At 31.4% G+C, this 22,782-nt stretch overlaps 3 protein-coding genes across 3 annotated transcripts; all 3 read right to left on the bottom strand.

Annotated features, from left to right (window-relative positions):
* Nucleotides 1–3,651: 3,651 nt before the first annotated feature.
* LOC126232247 (repetitive organellar protein-like) lies at nt 3,652–5,679 on the bottom strand. Its single transcript, XM_049942538.1, has 7 exons — nt 5,535–5,679; nt 5,164–5,340; nt 4,937–5,122; nt 4,523–4,795; nt 4,250–4,421; nt 4,106–4,122; nt 3,652–3,965 (listed from the first exon to the last, which is right to left on the bottom strand). The coding sequence occupies exons 1-7, from the start codon at nt 5,677–5,679 to the stop codon at nt 3,652–3,654; spliced, it is 1,284 nt and encodes a 427-aa protein (XP_049798495.1).
* A 4,031-nt stretch (nt 5,680–9,710) lies between these two features.
* LOC126232246 (golgin subfamily A member 6-like protein 7) lies at nt 9,711–20,193 on the bottom strand. The gene is made up of 10 exons (XM_049942537.1): nt 20,182–20,193; nt 16,740–16,843; nt 15,664–15,860; nt 15,404–15,622; nt 14,211–14,603; nt 12,720–13,052; nt 11,792–11,862; nt 10,623–10,905; nt 10,303–10,581; nt 9,711–9,847 (listed from the first exon to the last, which is right to left on the bottom strand). The coding sequence occupies exons 1-10, from the start codon at nt 20,191–20,193 to the stop codon at nt 9,711–9,713; spliced, it is 2,028 nt and encodes a 675-aa protein (XP_049798494.1).
* A 472-nt stretch (nt 20,194–20,665) lies between these two features.
* Nucleotides 20,666–22,771, bottom strand: LOC126232245 (repetitive organellar protein-like). Its single transcript, XM_049942536.1, has 7 exons — nt 22,627–22,771; nt 22,220–22,396; nt 21,993–22,178; nt 21,579–21,851; nt 21,306–21,477; nt 21,162–21,178; nt 20,666–21,021 (listed from the first exon to the last, which is right to left on the bottom strand). The coding sequence occupies exons 1-7, from the start codon at nt 22,769–22,771 to the stop codon at nt 20,666–20,668; spliced, it is 1,326 nt and encodes a 441-aa protein (XP_049798493.1).
* Nucleotides 22,772–22,782: the final 11 nt, after the last annotated feature.

Below are 22,782 nucleotides of genomic sequence, written 5' to 3'. Positions count from 1 at the left end.
TCTGCAGATGATGAAGAAATAGATGAAATGTATGACGAGATAAAAGAAATTATTCAGGTAGTGAAGGGAGACGAAAATTTAATAGTCATGGGTGACTGGAATTCGTCAGTAGGAAAAGGGAGAGAAGGAAACATAGTAGGTGAATATGGATTGGGGGGAAGGAATGAAAGAGGAAGCCGCCTTGTAGAATTTTGCTCAGAGCATAACTTAATCATAGCTAACACTTGGTTCAAGAATCATGAAAGGAGGCTGTATACATGGAAGAAGCCTGGAGATACTGACAGGTTTCAGATAGATTATATAATGGTAAGACAGAGATTTAGGAACCAGGTTTTAAATTGTAAGACATTTCCTGGGGCAGATGTGGATTCTGACCACAATCTATTGGTTATGAACTGCAGATTGAAACTGAAGAAACTGCAAAAAGGTGGGAATTTAAGGAGATGGGACCTGGATAAACTGAAAGAACCAGAGGTTGTAGAGAGTTACAGGGAGAGCATAAGGGAACAATTGACAGGAATGGGGGAAAGAAATACAGTAGAAGAAGAATGGGTAGCTCTGAGGGATGAAGTGGTGAAGGCAGCAGACGATCAAGTAGGTAAAAAGACGAGGGCTAATAGAAATCCTTGGGTAACAGAAGAAATATTGAATTTAATTGATGAAAGGAGAAAATATAAAAATGCAGTAAATGAAGCAGGCAAAAAGGAATACAAACGTCTCAAAAATGAAATCGACAGGAAGTGCAAAATGGCTAAGCAGGGATGGCTAGAGGACAAATGTAAGGATGTAGAGGCTTGTCTCACTAGGGGTAAGATAGATACTGCCTACAGGAAAATTAAAGAGACCTTTGGAGAGAAGAGAACCACTTGTATGAATATCAAGAGCTCAGATGGAAACCCAGTGCTAAGCAAAGAAGGGAAGGCAGAAAGGTGGAAGGAGTATATAGAGGGTTTATACAAGGGAGATGTACTTGAGGACAATATTATGGAAATGGAAGAGGATGTAGATGAAGACGAAATGGGAGATAAGATACTGCGTGAAGAGTTTGACAGAGCACTGAAAGACCTGAGTCGAAACAAGGCCCCGGGAGTAGACAACATTCCACTAGAACTACTGATGGCCTCGGGAGAGCCAGTCATGACAAAACTCTACCATCTGGTGAGCACGATGTATGAGACAGGCGAAATACCCTCAGACTTCAAGAAGAATATAATAATTCCAATCCCAAAGAAAGCAGGTGTTGACAGATGTGAAAATTACCGAACTATCAGTTTAATAAGTCACAGCTGCAAAATACTAACGCGAATTCTTTACAGACGAATGGAAAAACTGGTAGAAGCCGACCTCGGGGAAGATCAGTTTGGATTCCGTAGAAATGTTGGAACACGTGAGGCAATACTAACCTTACGACTTATCTTGGAAGAAAGATTAAGAAAAGGCAAACCTACATTTCTAGCATTTGTAGACTTAGAGAAAGCTTTTGACAATGTTGACTGGAATACTCTCTTTCAAATTCTGAAGGTGGCAGGGGTAAAATACAGGGAGCGAAAGGCTATTTACAATTTGTACAGAAACCAGATGGCAGTTATAAGAGTCGAGGGACATGAAAGGGAAGCAGTGGTTGGGAAAGGAGTAAGACAGGGTTGTAGCCTCTCCCCGATGTTATTCAATCTGTATATTGAGCAAGCAGTAAAGGAAACAAAAGAAAAATTCGGAGTAGGTATTAAAATTCATGGAGAAGAAGTAAAAACTCTGAGGTTCGCCGATGACATTGTAATTCTGTCAGAGACAGCAAAGGACTTGGAAGAGCAGTTGAACGGAATGGACAGTGTCTTGAAAGGAGGATATAAGATGAACATCAACAAAAGCAAAACGAGGATAATGGAATGTAGTCAAATTAAGTCGGGTGATGCTGGGGGAATTAGATTAGGAAATGAGACACTTAAAGTAGTAAAGGAGTTTTGCTATTTAGGGAGTAAAATAACCGATGATGGTCGAAGTAGAGAGGATATAAAATGTAGACTGGCAATGGCAAGGAAAGCGTTTCTCAAGAAGAGAAATTTGTTAACATCGAGTATAGATTTAGGTGTCAGGAAGTCGTTTCTGAAAGTATTTGTATGGAGCGTAGCCATGTATGGAAGTGAGACATGGACGATAACTAGTTTGGACAAGAAGAGAATAGAAGCTTTCGAAATGTGGTGCTACAGAAGAATGCTGAAGATAAGGTGGGTAGATCACGTAACTAATGAGGAGGTATTGAATAGGATTGGGGAGAAGAGAAGTTTGTGGCACAACTTGACTAGAAGAAGGGATCGGTTGGTAGGACATGTTTTGAGGCATCAAGGGATCACAAATTTAGCATTGGAGGGCAGCGTGGAGGGTAAAAATCGTAGAGGGAGACCAAGAGATCAATACACTAAGCAGATTCAGAAGGATGTAGGTTGTAGTAGGTACTGGGAGATGAAGAAGCTTGCACAGGATAGAGTAGCATGGAGAGCTGCATCAAACCAGTCTCAGGACTGAAGACCACAACAACACAACCTTTCATTATATATCGATACTTATCATTATATATCGATACTTATCATTATATATCGATACTTATCATTATATATCCATACTTATCATTATATATCGATACTTTTCATTATATATCGATACTTTTCCTTATATATAGATACTATTCGATATATATCGATACTATTCGATATATATCGATACTTTTCGTTATCTTTTCGTTACTTTTCGATATCTTATCGGTACTTTTCGATATCTTATCGATACTTATCGATATATCATACTTTTCGATATATCGATACTTTTCGATATCTTTTCGATGCTTTTCGATATATCGATACTTTTCGATATATCGATACTTTTCGATATATCGATACCTCTCGATATATCGATACTTATCGATATATCGATACTTTTCGATATATCGATACTTTTCGATATATTGATACTTTTCGATATATGGATACTTTTCGATACATCGATACTTATCGATATATCGTTACTTTTCGATATATCGATACTTTTCGATATATCGATACTTCTCGATATATCGATACTTCTCCATATATCGATACTTATCGATATATCGATACCTATCGACATATCGATACTTATCGATATATCGATACTTATCGATATATCGATACTTATCGATATATCGATACTTTTCGATATATCGATACTTTTCGATATATCGATACTTATCGATATATCGATACTTATCGATATATACTTATACTTATCGATATATCGATATATATATATATATATATATATATATATATATATATATATATATATATATATATATATATATATATATATCAGAATATCGATATATCAATACTTATTGATATATGGATACTTATCGATATATCGATACTTTTCGATATATCGATCCTTATCGATATATCGATACTTTTCGATATATCGATACTTTTCGATATATCGATAATTTTCGATATATCGATACTTTTCGATATATCGATACTTTTTGATATATCGATACTTATCGATAAATCGATACTTATCGATATATCGATACTTATCGATATATCGATACTTATCGATACATTGATACTTTTCGATATCTTTTCGATACTTTTCGATATCTTTACGATACTTTTCGATATCTTAACGATACTTTTCGATATCTTTTCGATACTTTTCGATATCTTTTCGGTACTTTTCGATATCTTTTCGGTACTTGTCGATATCTTTTCGGTACTTTTCGATATCTTTTCGGTACTTTTCGATATCTTTTCGGTACTTTTCGATATCTTTTCGGTACTTTTCGATATATTTTCGGTACTTTTCGATATCTTTTCGGTACTTTTCGATATCTTTTCGGTACTTTTCGAAATCTTTTCGGTACTTTTCGATATCTTTTCGGTACTTTTCGATATCTTTTCGGTACTTTTTGATATCTTTTCGGTACTTTTCGATATCTTTTCGGTACTTTTCAATATCTTTTCGGTACTTATCGATATATCGATACTTATCGATATATCGATAGTTATCGATATATCGATACTTTTCGATATATCGAAACTTATCGATATATCGATACTTATAGATATATCGATACTTTTCGATATATCGATACTTTACGATATTTCGATACTTTTCGATATATCGATACTTATCGATATATCGATACTTTTCGATATATCGATACTTTTCGATATATCGATACTTTTCGTTATATCGATACTTTTCGATATATCGATACTTTTCGATATATCGATACTTATCGATATATCGATACTTTTCGATATCTTTTCGATACTTATCTATATATCGATACTTTTCGATATCTTTTCGATACTTTTCGATATCTTTTCGGTACTTTTCGATATCTTTTCGGTACTTTTCGATATCTTTTCGGTACTTATATATCGATACTTATCATTATATATCGATACTTATCATTATATATCGATACTTTTCATTATATATCGATACTTTTAATTATATATCGATACTTTTCATTATATATAGATACTTTTCGATATATATGGATACTTTTCGATATATATAGATACTTTTCGATATATATAGATACTTTTCGATATCTTTTCGATACTTTTCGATATCTTTTCGATACTTTTCGATATCTTTTCGATATCTTTTCGATACTTTTCGATGTCTTTTCGATACTTTTCGATATCTTTTCGATACTTTTCGATATCTTTTCGATACTTTTCGATATCTTTTCGGTACTTTTCGATATCTTTTCGGTACTTTTCGATATCTTTTCGGTACTTATATATCGATACTTATCATTATATATCGATACTTATCATTATATATCGATACTTTTCATTATATATCGATACTTTTAATTATATATCGATACTTTTCATTATATATAGATACTTTTCGATATATATGGATACTTTTCGATATATATAGATACTTTTCGATATATATAGATACTTTTCGATATCTTTTCGATACTTATCGATACCTTTTCGATACTTATCTATATCTTTTCGATACTTATCGATATCTTTTCGATACTTATCGATATCTTTTCGATACTTATCGATATCTTTTCGATACTTATCGATATCTTTTCGATACTTTTCATTATATATCGATACTTTTCATTATATATCGATACTTTTTATTATATATAGATACTTTTCATTATATATAGATACTTTTCGATATCTTTTCGATACTTTTCGATATCTTTTCGATACTTTTCGATATCTTTTCGATACTTTTCGATATATTTTCGGTACTTTACGATACCTTTTCGGTACTTTTCGATATCTTTTCGGTACTTTTGGATATCTTTTCGGTACTTTTCGATATCTTTTCGGTACTTTTCGATATCTTTTCGGTACTTTTCGATATATCGGTACTTTTCGATATATCGATACTTTACGATATATCGATACTTTTCGATATATCGATACTTTTCGATATATCGACACTTTTCGATATGTCGATACTTATCGATATATCGATACTTATCGATATATCGATACTTATCGATATATCTATACTTATCGATATATCGATACTAATCGATATATCGATACTTTTCGATATATCGATACTTTTCGATATCTTTTCGATACTTTTCGATATCTTTTCGATACTTTTCGATATCTTTTCGATACTTTTCGATATCTTTTCGATACTTTTCATTATATATCGTTAGTTTTCATTATATATCGATACTTTTCATTATATATCGATACTTTTCATTATATATCGATACTTTTCATTATATATCGATACTTTTGCTTATATATCGATACTTTTCCTTATATATAGATACTTTTCGATATATATCGATACTTTTCGATATCTTTTCGGTACTTATCGATATCTTTTCGGTACTTATCGATATCTTTTCGATACTTTTCGATATATCGATACTTATCGATATATCGATACTTTTCGATATATCGATACTTTTCGATATATCGATACTTTTCGATATCTTATCGATACTTATCGATGTATCGATACTTTTCGATATATCGATACTTTTCGATATATCGATACTTTTAGATATATCGATAATTTTCGATATATCGATACTTTTCGATATATCGATACTTTTCGATAAATCGATACTTATCGATTTATCGATACTTATCGATTTATCGATACTTTTCGATATATCGATACTTATCGATATACCGGATATATCAATACTTATCGATATATCGATACTTTTCGATATATCGATACTTATCGATATAACGATACTTTTCGATATCTTTTCTTCGATCTTTTCGATACTTTTCGATATCTTTTCGATACTTATCGATACTTTTCGATATCTTTTCGATACTTTTCGATATCTTTTCGATACTTTTCGATATCTTTTCGATACTTTTAATTATATATCGATACTTTTTATTATATATCGATACCTTTCATTATATATCGATACTTTTTATTATATATCGATACCTTTCATTATATATCGATACTTATCATTATATATCGATACCTATCATTATATATCGATACTTATCATTATATATCGATACTTATCATTATATATCCATACTTATCATTATATATCGATACTTTTCATTATATATCGATACTTTTCATTATATATCGATACTTTTCCTTATATATAGATACTTTTCGATATATATCGATACTTTTCGATATATATCGATACTATTCGATACCTTTCGATATCTTTTCGGTACTTTTCGATATCTTTTCGGTACTTTTCGATATCTTATCGATACTCTTCGATATATCGATACTTTTCGATATTACGATACTTTTCGATATATCGATACTTTTCGATATATCGATACTTTTCGATATATCGATACTTTTCGATAAATCGATACTTTTCGATATATCGACACTTTTCGATATATCGATACTTTTCGATATACCGATACTTTTCGATATATCGATACTTATCGATATATCGATACTTATCGATTTACCGAAACTTTTCGATATATCGATACTTATCGATATATCGGATATATCGATACTTATCGATATATCGATACTTTTCGATATATCGATACTTATCGATATATCGATACTTTGCGATATCTTTTCGATACTTTTCGATCTTTTCGATACTTTTCGATATCTTTTCGATACTTATCGATATAACGATACTTTTCGATATATCGATACTTATCGATATATCGATACTTATCGATATATCGATACTTTTCGATATATCGATACTTATCGATATATCGATACTTATCGATATATCGATACTTATCGATATATCGATACTTATCGATATATCGATATATAGATACTTATTGATATATGGATACTTATCGATATATCGATACTTTTCGATATTTCGATACTATTCGATATATCCATACTTATCGATATATCGATACTTTTCGATATTTCGATACTTCTCGATATATCGATACTTATCGATATATCGATACTTATCGATATATCGATACTTTTCGATATATCGATACTTATCGATATATCGATACTTATCGATATATCGATACTTATCGATATATCGATACTTTTCGGCATATCGATACTTTTCGATATATCGATACTTATCGATATATCGATACTTATCGATATATCGATACTTTTCGACATATTGATACTTTTCGATATATCGATACTTTTCGATATCTTTTCGATACTTTTCGATATATCGATACTCATCGATATATCGATACTTTTCGATATCTTTTCGATACTTTTCGATATCTTTGCGATACTTTTCGATATCTTTTCAATACTTTTCGATATCTTTTCGATACTTTTCGATATCTTTTCGGTACTTTTCGATATCTTTTCGGTACTTGTCGATATCTTTTCGGTACGTGTCGATATCTTTTCGGTACTTGTCGATATCTTTTCGGTACTGTTCGATATCTTTTCGGTACTTTTCGATATCTTTTCGGTACTTTTCGATATCTTTTCGGTAATTTTCGATATCTTTTCGGTACTTTTCGATATCTTTTCGGTACTTTTCGATATCTTTTCGGTACTTTTCGAAATCTTTTCGGTACTTTTCGATATCTTTTCGGTACTTTTCGATATCTTTTCGGTACTTTTCGATATCTTTTCGGTACTTTTCGATATCATTCCGGTACTTATCGATATCTTTTCGGTACTTTTCGATATCTTTTCTGTACTTACCGATATATCGATACTTATCGATATATCGATACTTTGCGATATATCGATACTTATCGATATATCGATACTTATCGATATATCGATACTTATCGATATATCGATACTTATCGATATATCGATACTTTTCGATATATCGATACTTTTCGATATATCGATACTTATCGATATATCGATACTTTTCGATATATATAGATACTTTTCGATATATATAGATACTTTTCGATATCTTTTCGATACTTTTCGATATCTTTTCGATACATTTCGATATCTTTTCGATACTTTTCGATAACTTTTCGATACTTTTCAATATCTTTTCGATACTTTTCGATAACTTTTCGATACTTTTCGATGTCTTTTCGATACTTTTCGATATCTTTTCGAAACTTATCTATATCTTTTCGATACTTATCGATATCTTTTCGATACTTATCGGTATCTTTTCGATACTTATCGATATCTTTTCGATACTTATCGATATCTTTTCGATACTTTTCACATTATATATCGATACTTTTCATTATATATCGATACTTTTTATTATATATAGATACTTTTCATTATATATAGACACTTTTCGATATCTTTTCGATACTTTTCGATATCTTTTCGATACCTTTCGATATCTTTTCGATACTTTTCGATATCTTTTCTGTACTTTTCGATATATCGATACTTATCGATATATCGGTACTTTTCGATATATCGATACTTTTCGATATATCGATACTTTTCGATATATCGATACTTTTCGATATATCGATACTTTTCGATATATCGATACTTTTCGATATATCGATACTTTTCGATACATCGATACTTATCGATATATCGATACTTATCGATATATCGACACTTATCGACATATCGATACTTATCGATATATCGATACTTATCGATATATCGATACTTATCGATATATCGATACTTATCGACTCTTATCGATATATCGATACTTATCGATATATCGATACTTATCGATATATCGATACTTTTCGATATATCGATACTTTTCGATATATCGATACTTATCGATATATCGATACTTTTCGATAAATCGATACTTTTCGATATATCGATACTTATCGATATATCGATACTTATCGATATATCGATACTTATCGATATATCGATATTTTTCGATACATCGATATCGATATATTGATACTTTTCGATATATCGATACTTATCGATATATCGATACTTTTCGATACATCGATACTTATCGATATATCGATACTTATCGATATGTCGATACTTACCGATATATCGATACTTATCGATATGTCGATACTTATCGATATATCGATACTTATCGATATATCGATACTTTTCGATATCTTTTCGATACTTTTCGATATCTTTTCGATACTTTTTGATATCTTTTCGATACTTTTCGATATCTTTTCGATACTTTTCATTATATATCGATACTTTTCATTATATATCGATACTTTTCATTATATATCGATACTTTTCCTTATATATCGATACTTTTCCTTATATATAGATACTTTTCGATATATATCGATGCTTTTCGATATATATCGATACTATTCGATATCTTTTCGATACTTTTCGATATCTTTTCGATACTTTTCGATACCTTTTCGGTACTTTTCGATATCTTCTCGGTACTTTTCGATATCTTTTCGGTACTTTTCCATATCTTTTCGGTACTTTTCGATATCTTTTCGGTACTTTTAGATATCTTTTCGGTACTTATCGATATCTTTTCGGTACTTATCGATATCTTTTCGGTACTTATCGATATCTTTTCGGTACTTTTCGATATATCGATATTTATCGATATATCGATTCTTTTCGATATATCGATACTTTTCGATATATCGATACTTTTCTATATATCGATACTTCTTGATATATCGATACTATTAGATATATCGATACTTTTCGATATATCGATACTTTTCGATATATCGATACTTATCGATATATCGATACTTATCGATATATCGATACTTTTCGATACATCGATACTTTTCGATATATCGATACTTATCGATATATCGATACTTTTCGATGTATCGATACTTATCGATATATCGATACTTTTCGATACATCGATACTTTTCGATATATCGATACTTATCGATATATAGATACTTTTCGATATATCGATACTTTTCGATATATCGATACTTTTCGATATTTTTTCGGTACTTTTCGATATCTTTTCGATACTTTTCGATATCTTTTCGATACTTTTCGATATCTTTTCGATATATTCTCGATACTTTTCGATGTCTTTTCGATACTTTTCGATATCTTTTCGATACTTTTCGATATCTTTTCGATACTTATCTATAAAATTTCGATACTTATCGATATCTTTTCGATACTTATCGATATCTTTTCGATACTTATCGATATTTTTTCGATACTTTTCATTATATATCGATACTTTTCATTATATATCGATACTTTTTATTATATATAGATACTTTTCATTATATATAAATACTTATCGACATCTTTTCGATACTTATCGATATCTTTTTGATACTTTTCGAAAACTTTTCGGTACTTTTCGATATCTTTTCGGTACTTTTCGATATCTTTTCGGTACTTTTCGATATCTTTTCGGTACTTTTGGATATCTTTTCGGTACTTTTCGATATCTTTTCGGTACTTTTCGATATCTTTTCGATACTTTTCGATATCTTTTCGGTACTTTTCGATATATCGGTACTTTTCGATATATCGATACTTTACGATATATCGATTCTTTACGATATATCGATACTTTTCGATATATCGATACTTTTCGATATATCGATACTTATCGATATATCGATACTTATCGACATATCGATACTTATCGATATATCGATACTTATCGACATATCGATACTTATCGATATATCGATACTTATCGATATATCGATACTTATCGATATATCGATACTTATCGATACTTATCGATATATCGATACTTATCGATATATCGGTACTTTTCGATATATCGGTACTTTTCGATATATCGATACTTATCGATATAATGATACTATTCGATATATCGATACTATTCGATATATCGATACATTTCGATATCTTTTCGATATCATTTCGATACTTTTCGATATCTTTTCGATACTTTTCGATATCTTTTCGATACTTTTCGATATCTTTTCGGTACTTTTCGATATCTTTTCGGTACTTTTCGATATCTTTCCGGTACTTTTCGATATCTTTTCGGTACTTTTCGATACCTTTTCTGTACTTATCGATATATCGATACTTATCGATATATCGATACTTATCGATATATCGATACTTATCGATATATCAATACTTTGCGATATATCGATACTTATCGATATATCGATACTTTTCGATATATCGATACTTTTCGATATATCGATACTTTTTGATATATGGATACTTATCGATATATCAATACTTATCGATATATCGATACTTTTCGATATATCGATACTTTTCGATATACCGATACTTTTCGATATATCAATACTTTTCGATATATCGATAGTTTTCGATATATCGATACTTATCGATATATCGGATATATCGTTACTTATCGATATATCGATACTTTTCGATATATCGATACTTTTCGATATATCGATACTTTTCGATATCTTTTCGATACTTTTCGATCTTTTCGATACTTTTCGATATCTTTTCGATACTTTTCGATATCTTTTCGATACTTTTCGATATCTTTTCGATACTTTTCATTATATATCGATACATTTTATTATATATCGATACTTATCTTTATATATCGATACTTATCATTATATATCGATACTTATCATTATATATCGATACTTATCATTATATATCCATACTTATCATTATATATCGATACTTTTCATTATATATCGATACTTTTCATTATATATCGATAGTTTTCCTTATATATCGATACTTTTCCTTATATATAGATACTTTTCGATATATATCAATACTTTTCGATATATATCGATACTATTCGATATATATCGATACTTTTCGATATCTTTCCGGTACTTTTCGATATCTTATCGGTACTTTTGATATCTTATCGATACTTATCGATATATCGATACTTTTCGATATATCGATACTTTTCGATATATCGATACTTTTCGATATATCGATAATTTTCGATATATCGATACTTTTCTATATATCGATACTTTTCGATAAATCGATACTTCTCGATATATCGATACTTTTCGATATATCGATACTTCTCGATAAATCGATACTTCTCGATATATCGATACTTATCGATATATCGATACTTATCGATATATCGATACTTATCGATATATCGATACTTTTGGATAAATCGATACTTATCGATTTATCGATACTTATCGATATATCGATATATCGATACTTATTGATATATGGATACTTATCGATATATCGAAAAGTATCGATATATCGATAAGTATCGATATATCGATACTTTTCGATATATCGATACTTTTCGATATATCGATACTTTTCGATATATCGATACTTTTCGTTATATCGATACTTATCGATATATCGATACTTATCGATATATCGATACTTATCGATACATCGATACTTTTCGATATCTTTTCGATACTTTTCGATATCTTTACGATACTTTTCGATGTCTTTTCGATACTTTTCGATATCTTTTCGATACTTTTCGATATCTTTTCGGTACTTGTCGATATCTTTTCGGTACTTGTCGATATCTTTTCGGTACTTGTCGATATCTTTTCGGTACTTGTCGATATCTTTTCGGTACTTTTCGATATCTTTTCGGTACTTTTCGATATCTTTTCGGTACTTTTCGAAATCTTTTCGGTACTTTTCGATATCTTTTCGGTACTTTTCGATATCTTTTCGGTACTTTTCGATATCTTTCCGGTACTTTTCGATATCTTTTCGGTACTTTTCGATATCTTTTCGGTACTTATCGATATATCGATACTTATCGATATATCGATACTTATCGATATATCGATACTTTTCGATATATCGATACTTTTCGATATATCGATACTTTTCGATACATCGATACTTTTCGATACATCGATACTTTTCGATATTTCGATACTTTTCGATATATCGATACTTTATGATTTATCGATACTTTTCGATATATCGATACTTTTCGAAAGATCGATACTTATCGATATATCGATACTTATCGATATATCGATACTTATCGATACATCGATACTTATCGATACATCGATACTTATCGATACATCGATACTTTTCGATATATCGATACTTATCGATACATCGATACTTTTCGATATATCGATACTTTTCGTTATATCGATACTTTTCGATATATCGATACTTTTCGATATATCGATACTTATCGATATATCGATACTTTTCGATATCTTTTCGATACTTATCGATATATCGATACTTTTCGATATCTTTTCGATACTTTTCGATATCTTTTCGATACTTTTCGATATCTTTTCGGTACTTTTCGATATCTTTTCGGTACTTTTCGATATCTTTTCGGTACTTATATATCGATACTTATCATTATATATCGATACTTATCATTATATATCGATACTTTTCATTATATATCGATACTTTTAATTATATATCGATACTTTTCATTATATATAGATACTTTTCGGTATATATAGATACTTTTCGATATATATAGATACTTTTCGATATATATAGATACTTTTCGATATCTTTTCGATACTATTCGATATCTTTTCGGTATCTTTTCGATACTTTTCGATACTTTTCGATATCTTTTCGGTACTTTTCGATATCTTATCGATACTTATCGATATATCGATACTTTTCGATATATCGATACTTTTCGATATATCGATACTTTTCGATATATCGATACTTTTCGATATATCGATACTTTTCGATATGTCGATACTTATCGATATATCGATACTTATCGATATATCGATACTTTTCGATATATCGATACTTATCGATATATCGATACTTATCGATACATCGATACTTTTCGATATATCGATACTTATCGATACATCGATACTTTTCGATAAATTTTCGATACTTTTCGATATCTTTACGATACTTTTCGATATCTTTACAATACTTTTCGATATCTTTACGATACTTTTCGATATCTTTTCGGTACTTTTCGATATCTTTTCGGTACTTTTCGATATCTTTTCGGTACTTTTCGATATCTTTTCGGTACTTTTCGATATCTTTTCGGTACTTTTCGATATCTTTTCGGTACTTTTCGATATCTATTCGGTACTTTTCGATATCTTTTCGGTACTTTTCGATATCTTTTCGGTACTTTTCGATATCTTTTCGGTACTTTTCGAAATCTTTTCGGTACTTTTCGATATCTTTTCGGTACTTTTCGATATCTTTTCGGTACTTTTCGATATCTTTTCGGTACTTTTCGATATCTTTTCGGTACTTTTCGATATCTTTCCGGTACTTTTCGATATCTTTTCGGTACTTTTCGATATCTTTTCGGTACTTATCGATATATCGATACTTATCGATATATCGATACTTATCGATATATCGATACTTTTCGATATATCGATACTTTTCGATATATCGATACTTTTCGATACATCGATACTTTTCGATACATCGATACTTTTCGATACATCGATACTTTTCGATATTTCGATACTTTTCGATATATCGATACTTTACGATTTATCGATACTTTTCGATATATCGATACTTATCGATATATCGATACTTATCGATATATCGATACTTATCGATATATCGATACTTATCGATACATCGATACTTATCGATACATCGATACTTATCGATACATCGATACTTTTCGATATATCGATACTTATCGATATATCGATACTTTTCGATATATCGATACTTTTCGTTATATCGATACTTTTCGATATATCGATACTTTTCGATATATCGATACTTATCGATATATCGATACTTTTCGATATCTTTTCGATACTTATCGATATATCGATACTTTTCGATATCTTTTCGATACTTTTCGATATCTTTTCGATACTTTTCGATATCTTTTCGGTACTTTTCGATATCTTTTCGGTACTTTTCGATATCTTTTCGGTACTTATATATCGATACTTATCATTATATATCGATACTTATCATTATATATCGATACTTTTCATTATATATCGATACTTTTAATTATATATCGATACTTTTCATTATATATAGATACTTTTCGATATATATAGATACTTTTCGATATATATAGATACTTTTCATTATATATAGATACTTTTCGATATCTTTTCGATACTTTTCGATATCTTTTCGATATCTTTTCGATACTTTTCGATGTCTTTTCGATACTTTTCGATATCTTTTCGATACTTATCGATATCTTTTCGATACTTATCTATATCTTTTCGATACTTATCGATATCTTTTCGATACTTATCGATATCTTTTCGATACTTATCGATATCTTTTCGATACTTTTCATTATATATCGATACTTTTCATTTTATATCGATACTTTTTATTATATATAGATACTTTTCATTATATATAGATACTTTTCGATATCTTTTCGATACCTTTCGATATCTTTTCGATACTTTTCGATATCTTTTCGGTACTTTTCGATATCTTTTCGGTACTTTTCGATATCTTTTCGGTACTTTTGGATATCTTTTCGGTACTTTTGGATATCTTTTCGGCACTTTTCGATATCTTTTCGATATTTTCGATATCTTTTCGGTACTTTTCGATATATCGGTACTTTTCGATATATCGATACTTTACGATATATCGATACTTTTCGATATATCGATACTTTTCGATATATCGATACTTATCGATATATCGATACTTATCGATATATCGATACTTATCGATACTTATCGATATATCGGTACTTATCGATATATCGGTACTTTTCGATATATCGGTACTTTTCGATATATCGATACTTATCGATATATCGATACTTTTCGATATATCGATACTTTTCGATATCTTTTCGATACTTTTCGGTATCATTTCGATACTTTTCGATATCTTTTCGATACTTTTCGATATCTTTTCGATACTTTTTGATATCTTTTCGATACTTTTCGATATCTTTTCGGTACTTTTCGATATCTTTTCGGTACTTATCGATATCTTTTCGGTACTTATCGATATCTTTTCGATACGTATCGATATATCGATACTTATCGATATATCGATACTTATCGATACTTATCGATATATCGATACTTATCGATATATCGATACTTTTCGATATATCGATACTTTTCGATATCTTATCGATACTTATCGATATATCGATACTTTTCGATATATCGATACTTTTCGATATATCGATTTTTTTTTCGATATATCGATACTTTTCGATTTATCGATACTTTTCGATATATCGATACTTTTCGATATATCGATACTTATCGATTTATCGATACTTTTCGATATATCGATACTTATCGATATATCGGATATATCGATACTTATCGATATATCGATACTTATCGATATATCGATACTTATCGATATATCGATACTTTTCGATATATCGATACTTATCGATATATCGATACTTTTCGATATCTTTTCTTCGATCTTTTCGATACTTTTCGATATCTTTTCGATACTTTTCGATATCTTTATGATACTTTTCGATATCTTTTCGATACTTTTCGATATCTTTTCGATACTTTTCTATATCTTTTCGATACTTTTCATTATATATCGATACTTTTTATTATATATCGATACCTTTCATTATCCCCCCCATGAACCATGGACCTTGCCGTTGGTGGGGAGGCTTGCGTGCCTCAGCGATGCAGATGGCCGTACCGTAGGTGCAACCACAACGGAGGGGTATCTGTTGAGAGGCCAGACAAACATGTGGTTGCTGAAGAGGGGCAGCAGCCTTTTCAGTAGTTGCAGGGGCAACAGTCTGGATGATTGACTGATCTGGCCTTGTAACATTAACCAAAACGGCCTTGCTGTGCTGGTACTGCGAACGGCTGAAAGCAAGGGGAAACTACAGCCGTAATTTTTCCCGAGGACATGCAGCTCTACTGTATGATTAAATGATGATGGCGTCCTCTTGGGTAAAATATTCCGGAGGTAAAATAGTCCCCCATTCGGATCTCCGGGCGGGGACTACTCAAGAGGACGTCGTTATCAGGAGAAAGAAAACTGGCGTTCTACGGATCGGAGCGTGGAATGTCAGATCACTTAATCGGGCAGGTAGGTTAGAAAATTTGAAAAGGGAAATGGATAGGTTAAAGTTAGATATAGTGGGAATTAGTGAAGTTCGGTGGCAGGAGGAACAAGACTTTTGGTCAGGTGATTACAGGGTTATAAATACAAAATCAAATAGGGGTAATGCAGGAGTAGGTTTAATAATGAATAAAAAAATAGGAGTGCGGGTTAGCTACTACAAACAGCATAGTGAACGCATTATTGTGGCCAAGATAGACACAAAGCCCATGCCTACTACAGTAGTACAAGTTTATATGCCAACTAGCTCTGCAGATGATGAAGAAATAGATGAAATGTATGACGAGATAAAAGAAATTATTCAGGTAGTGAAGGGAGACGAAAATTTAATAGTCATGGGTGACTGGAATTCGTCAGTAGGAAAAGGGAGAGAAGGAAACATAGTAGGTGAATATGGATTGGGGGGAAGGAATGAAAGAGGAAGCCGCCTTGTAGAATTTTGCTCAGAGCATAACTTAATCATAGCTAACACTTGGTTCAAGAATCATGAAAGGAGGCTGTATACATGGAAGAAGCCTGGAGATACTGACAGGTTTCAGATAGATTATATAATGGTAAGACAGAGATTTAGGAACCAGGTTTTAAATTGTAAGACATTTCCTGGGGCAGATGTGGATTCTGACCACAATCTATTGGTTATGAACTGCAGATTGAAACTGAAGAAACTGCAAAAAGGTGGGAATTTAAGGAGATGGGACCTGGATAAACTGAAAGAACCAGAGGTTGTAGAGAGTTACAGGGAGAGCATAAGGGAACAATTGACAGGAATGGGGGAAAGAAATACAGTAGAAGAAGAATGGGTAGCTCTGAGGGATGAAGTGGTGAAGGCAGCAGACGATCAAGTAGGTAAAAAGACGAGGGCTAATAGAAATCCTTGGGTAACAGAAGAAATATTGAATTTAATTGATGAAAGGAGAAAATATAAAAATGCAGTAAATGAAGCAGGCAAAAAGGAATACAAACGTCTCAAAAATGAAATCGACAGGAAGTGCAAAATGGCTAAGCAGGGATGGCTAGAGGACAAATGTAAGGATGTAGAGGCTTGTCTCACTAGGGGTAAGATAGATACTGCCTACAGGAAAATTAAAGAGACCTTTGGAGAGAAGAGAACCACTTGTATGAATATCAAGAGCTCAGATGGAAACCCAGTGCTAAGCAAAGAAGGGAAGGCAGAAAGGTGGAAGGAGTATATAGAGGGTTTATACAAGGGAGATGTACTTGAGGACAATATTATGGAAATGGAAGAGGATGTAGATGAAGACGAAATGGGAGATAAGATACTGCGTGAAGAGTTTGACAGAGCACTGAAAGACCTGAGTCGAAACAAGGCCCCGGGAGTAGACAACATTCCACTAGAACTACTGATGGCCTCGGGAGAGCCAGTCATGACAAAACTCTACCATCTGGTGAGCACGATGTATGAGACAGGCGAAATACCCTCAGACTTCAAGAAGAATATAATAATTCCAATCCCAAAGAAAGCAGGTGTTGACAGATGTGAAAATTACCGAACTATCAGTTTAATAAGTCACAGCTGCAAAATACTAACGCGAATTCTTTACAGACGAATGGAAAAACTGGTAGAAGCCGACCTCGGGGAAGATCAGTTTGGATTCCGTAGAAATGTTGGAACACGTGAGGCAATACTAACCTTACGACTTATCTTGGAAGAAAGATTAAGAAAAGGCAAACCTACATTTCTAGCATTTGTAGACTTAGAGAAAGCTTTTGACAATGTTGACTGGAATACTCTCTTTCAAATTCTGAAGGTGGCAGGGGTAAAATACAGGGAGCGAAAGGCTATTTACAATTTGTACAGAAACCAGATGGCAGTTATAAGAGTCGAGGGACATGAAAGGGAAGCAGTGGTTGGGAAAGGAGTAAGACAGGGTTGTAGCCTCTCCCCGATGTTATTCAATCTGTATATTGAGCAAGCAGTAAAGGAAACAAAAGAAAAATTCGGAGTAGGTATTAAAATTCATGGAGAAGAAGTAAAAACTCTGAGGTTCGCCGATGACATTGTAATTCTGTCAGAGACAGCAAAGGACTTGGAAGAGCAGTTGAACGGAATGGACAGTGTCTTGAAAGGAGGATATAAGATGAACATCAACAAAAGCAAAACGAGGATAATGGAATGTAGTCAAATTAAGTCGGGTGATGCTGGGGGAATTAGATTAGGAAATGAGACACTTAAAGTAGTAAAGGAGTTTTGCTATTTAGGGAGTAAAATAACCGATGATGGTCGAAGTAGAGAGGATATAAAATGTAGACTGGCAATGGCAAGGAAAGCGTTTCTCAAGAAGAGAAATTTGTTAACATCGAGTATAGATTTAGGTGTCAGGAAGTCGTTTCTGAAAGTATTTGTATGGAGCGTAGCCATGTATGGAAGTGAGACATGGACGATAACTAGTTTGGACAAGAAGAGAATAGAAGCTTTCGAAATGTGGTGCTACAGAAGAATGCTGAAGATAAGGTGGGTAGATCACGTAACTAATGAGGAGGTATTGAATAGGATTGGGGAGAAGAGAAGTTTGTGGCACAACTTGACTAGAAGAAGGGATCGGTTGGTAGGACATGTTTTGAGGCATCAAGGGATCACAAATTTAGCATTGGAGGGCAGCGTGGAGGGTAAAAATCGTAGAGGGAGACCAAGAGATCAATACACTAAGCAGATTCAGAAGGATGTAGGTTGTAGTAGGTACTGGGAGATGAAGAAGCTTGCACAGGATAGAGTAGCATGGAGAGCTGCATCAAACCAGTCTCAGGACTGAAGACCACAACAACACAACCTTTCATTATATATCGATACTTATCATTATATATCGATACTTATCATTATATATCGATACTTATCATTATATATCCATACTTATCATTATATATCGATACTTTTCATTATATATCGATACTTTTCCTTATATATAGATACTATTCGATATATATCGATACTATTCGATATATATCGATACTTTTCGTTATCTTTTCGTTACTTTTCGATATCTTATCGGTACTTTTCGATATCTTATCGATACTTATCGATATATCGATACTTTTCGATATATCGATACTTTTCGATATCTTTTCGATACTTTTCGATATATCGATACTTTTCGATATATCGATACTTTTTGATATATCGATACTTATCGATAAATCGATACTTATCGATATATCGATACTTATCGATATATCGATACTTATCGATACATTGATACTTTTCGATATCTTTTCGATACTTTTCGATATCTTTACGATACTTTTCGATATCTTAACGATACTTTTCGATATCTTTTCGATACTTTTCGATATCTTTTCGGTACTTTTCGATATCTTTTCGGTACTTGTCGATATCTTTTCGGTACTTTTCGATATCTTTTCGGTACTTTTCGATATCTTTTCGGTACTTTTCGATATCTTTTCGGTACTTTTCGATATCTTTTCGGTACTTTTCGATATCTTTTCGGTACTTTTCGATATATTTTCGGTACTTTTCGATATCTTTTCGGTACTTTTCGATATCTTTTCGGTACTTTTCGAAATCTTTTCGGTACTTTTCGATATCTTTTCGGTACTTTTCGATATCTTTTCGGTACTTTTTGATATCTTTTCGGTACTTTTCGATATCTTTTCGGTACTTTTCAATATCTTTTCGGTACTTATCGATATATCGATACTTATCGATATATCGATAGTTATCGATATATCGATACTTTTCGATATATCGAAACTTATCGATATATCGATACTTATAGATATATCGATACTTTTCGATATATCGATACTTTACGATATTTCGATACTTTTCGATATATCGATACTTATCGATATATCGATACTTTTCGATATATCGATACTTTTCGATATATCGATACTTTTCGTTATATCGATACTTTTCGATATATCGATACTTTTCGATATATCGATACTTATCGATATATCGATACTTTTCGATATCTTTTCGATACTTATCTATATATCGATACTTTTCGATATCTTTTCGATACTTTTCGATATCTTTTCGGTACTTTTCGATATCTTTTCGGTACTTTTCGATATCTTTTCGGTACTTATATATCGATACTTATCATTATATATCGATACTTATCATTATATATCGATACTTTTCATTATATATCGATACTTTTAATTATATATCGATACTTTTCATTATATATAGATACTTTTCGATATATATGGATACTTTTCGATATATATAGATACTTTTCGATATATATAGATACTTTTCGATATCTTTTCGATACTTTTCGATATCTTTTCGATACTTTTCGATATCTTTTCGATATCTTTTCGATACTTTTCGATGTCTTTTCGATACTTTTCGATATCTTTTCGATACTTTTCGATATCTTTTCGATACTTTTCGATATCTTTTCGGTACTTTTCGATATCTTTTCGGTACTTTTCGATATCTTTTCGGTACTTATATATCGATACTTATCATTATATATCGATACTTATCATTATATATCGATACTTTTCATTATATATCGATACTTTTAATTATATATCGATACTTTTCATTATATATAGATACTTTTCGATATATATGGATACTTTTCGATATATATAGATACTTTTCGATATATATAGATACTTTTCGATATCTTTTCGATACTTATCGATACCTTTTCGATACTTATCTATATCTTTTCGATACTTATCGATATCTTTTCGATTCTTATCGATATCTTTTCGATACTTATCGATATCTTTTCGATACTTATCGATATCTTTTCGATACTTTTCATTATATATCGATACTTTTCATTATATATCGATACTTTTTATTATATATAGATACTTTTCATTATATATAGATACTTTTCGATATCTTTTCGATACTTTTCGATATCTTTTCGATACTTTTCGATATCTTTTCGATACTTTTCGATATATTTTCGGTACTTTACGATACCTTTTCGGTACTTTTCGATATCTTTTCGGTACTTTTGGATATCTTTTCGGTACTTTTCGATATCTTTTCGGTACTTTTCGATATCTTTTCGGTACTTTTCGATATATCGGTACTTTTCGATATATCGATACTTTACGATATATCGATACTTTTCGATATATCGATACTTTTCGATATATCGACATTTTTCGATATGTCGATACTTATCGATATATCGATACTTATCGATATATCGATACTTATCGATATATCGATACTTATCGATATATCGATACTTTTCGATATATCTATACTTATCGATATATCGATACTAATCGATATATCGATACTTTTCGATATATCGATACTTTTCGATATCTTTTCGATACTTTTCGATATCTTTTCGATACTTTTCGATATCTTTTCGATACTTTTCGATATCTTTTCGATACTTTTCATTATATATCGTT

Source organism: Schistocerca nitens, unplaced genomic scaffold (genome assembly GCF_023898315.1).
Source record: "Schistocerca nitens isolate TAMUIC-IGC-003100 unplaced genomic scaffold, iqSchNite1.1 HiC_scaffold_468, whole genome shotgun sequence".
Taxonomy (NCBI): domain Eukaryota; kingdom Metazoa; phylum Arthropoda; class Insecta; order Orthoptera; family Acrididae; genus Schistocerca; species Schistocerca nitens.
This window is presented reverse-complemented; position numbering and strand designations above follow the sequence as displayed.

What these genes read in the sequence shown, in the direction of transcription:
- LOC126232245 (XM_049942536.1), bottom strand. Translation starts at nt 22,771, where the DNA reads ATGAAAAGTATCGAAAAGATATCGAAAAGTATCGAAAAGATATCGAAA. An exon ending in TAGTATCGATATATCGATAA is followed by an intron (nt 22,397 to 22,626) that starts GTATAGATATAT and finishes AGTACCGAAAAG; the next exon opens with ATATCGAAAAGTACCGAAAA. An exon ending in GTATCTATATATAATGAAAA is followed by an intron (nt 22,179 to 22,219) that starts GTATCTATATAT and finishes TATAATGAAAAG; the next exon opens with TATCGATATATAATGAAAAG.
- LOC126232247 (XM_049942538.1), bottom strand. Translation starts at nt 5,679, where the DNA reads ATGAAAAGTATCGAAAAGATATCGAAAAGTATCGAAAAGATATCGAAA. An exon ending in GTATCTATATATATCGAAAA is followed by an intron (nt 4,796 to 4,936) that starts GTATCTATATAT and finishes TATAATGATAAG; the next exon opens with TATCGATATATAAGTACCGA. An exon ending in GTATCCATATATATCGAAAA is followed by an intron (nt 4,422 to 4,522) that starts GTATCTATATAT and finishes TATAATGATAAG; the next exon opens with TATCGATATATAAGTACCGA.
- LOC126232246 (XM_049942537.1), bottom strand. An exon ending in GTATCTATATATAATGAAAA is followed by an intron (nt 15,623 to 15,663) that starts GTATCTATATAT and finishes TAAAATGAAAAG; the next exon opens with TATCGATATATAATGAAAAG. An exon ending in AGATATCGAAAAGTATCGAT is followed by an intron (nt 11,863 to 12,719) that starts GTATCGATAAGT and finishes AGTATCGAAAAG; the next exon opens with ATATCGAAAAGTATCGAAAA.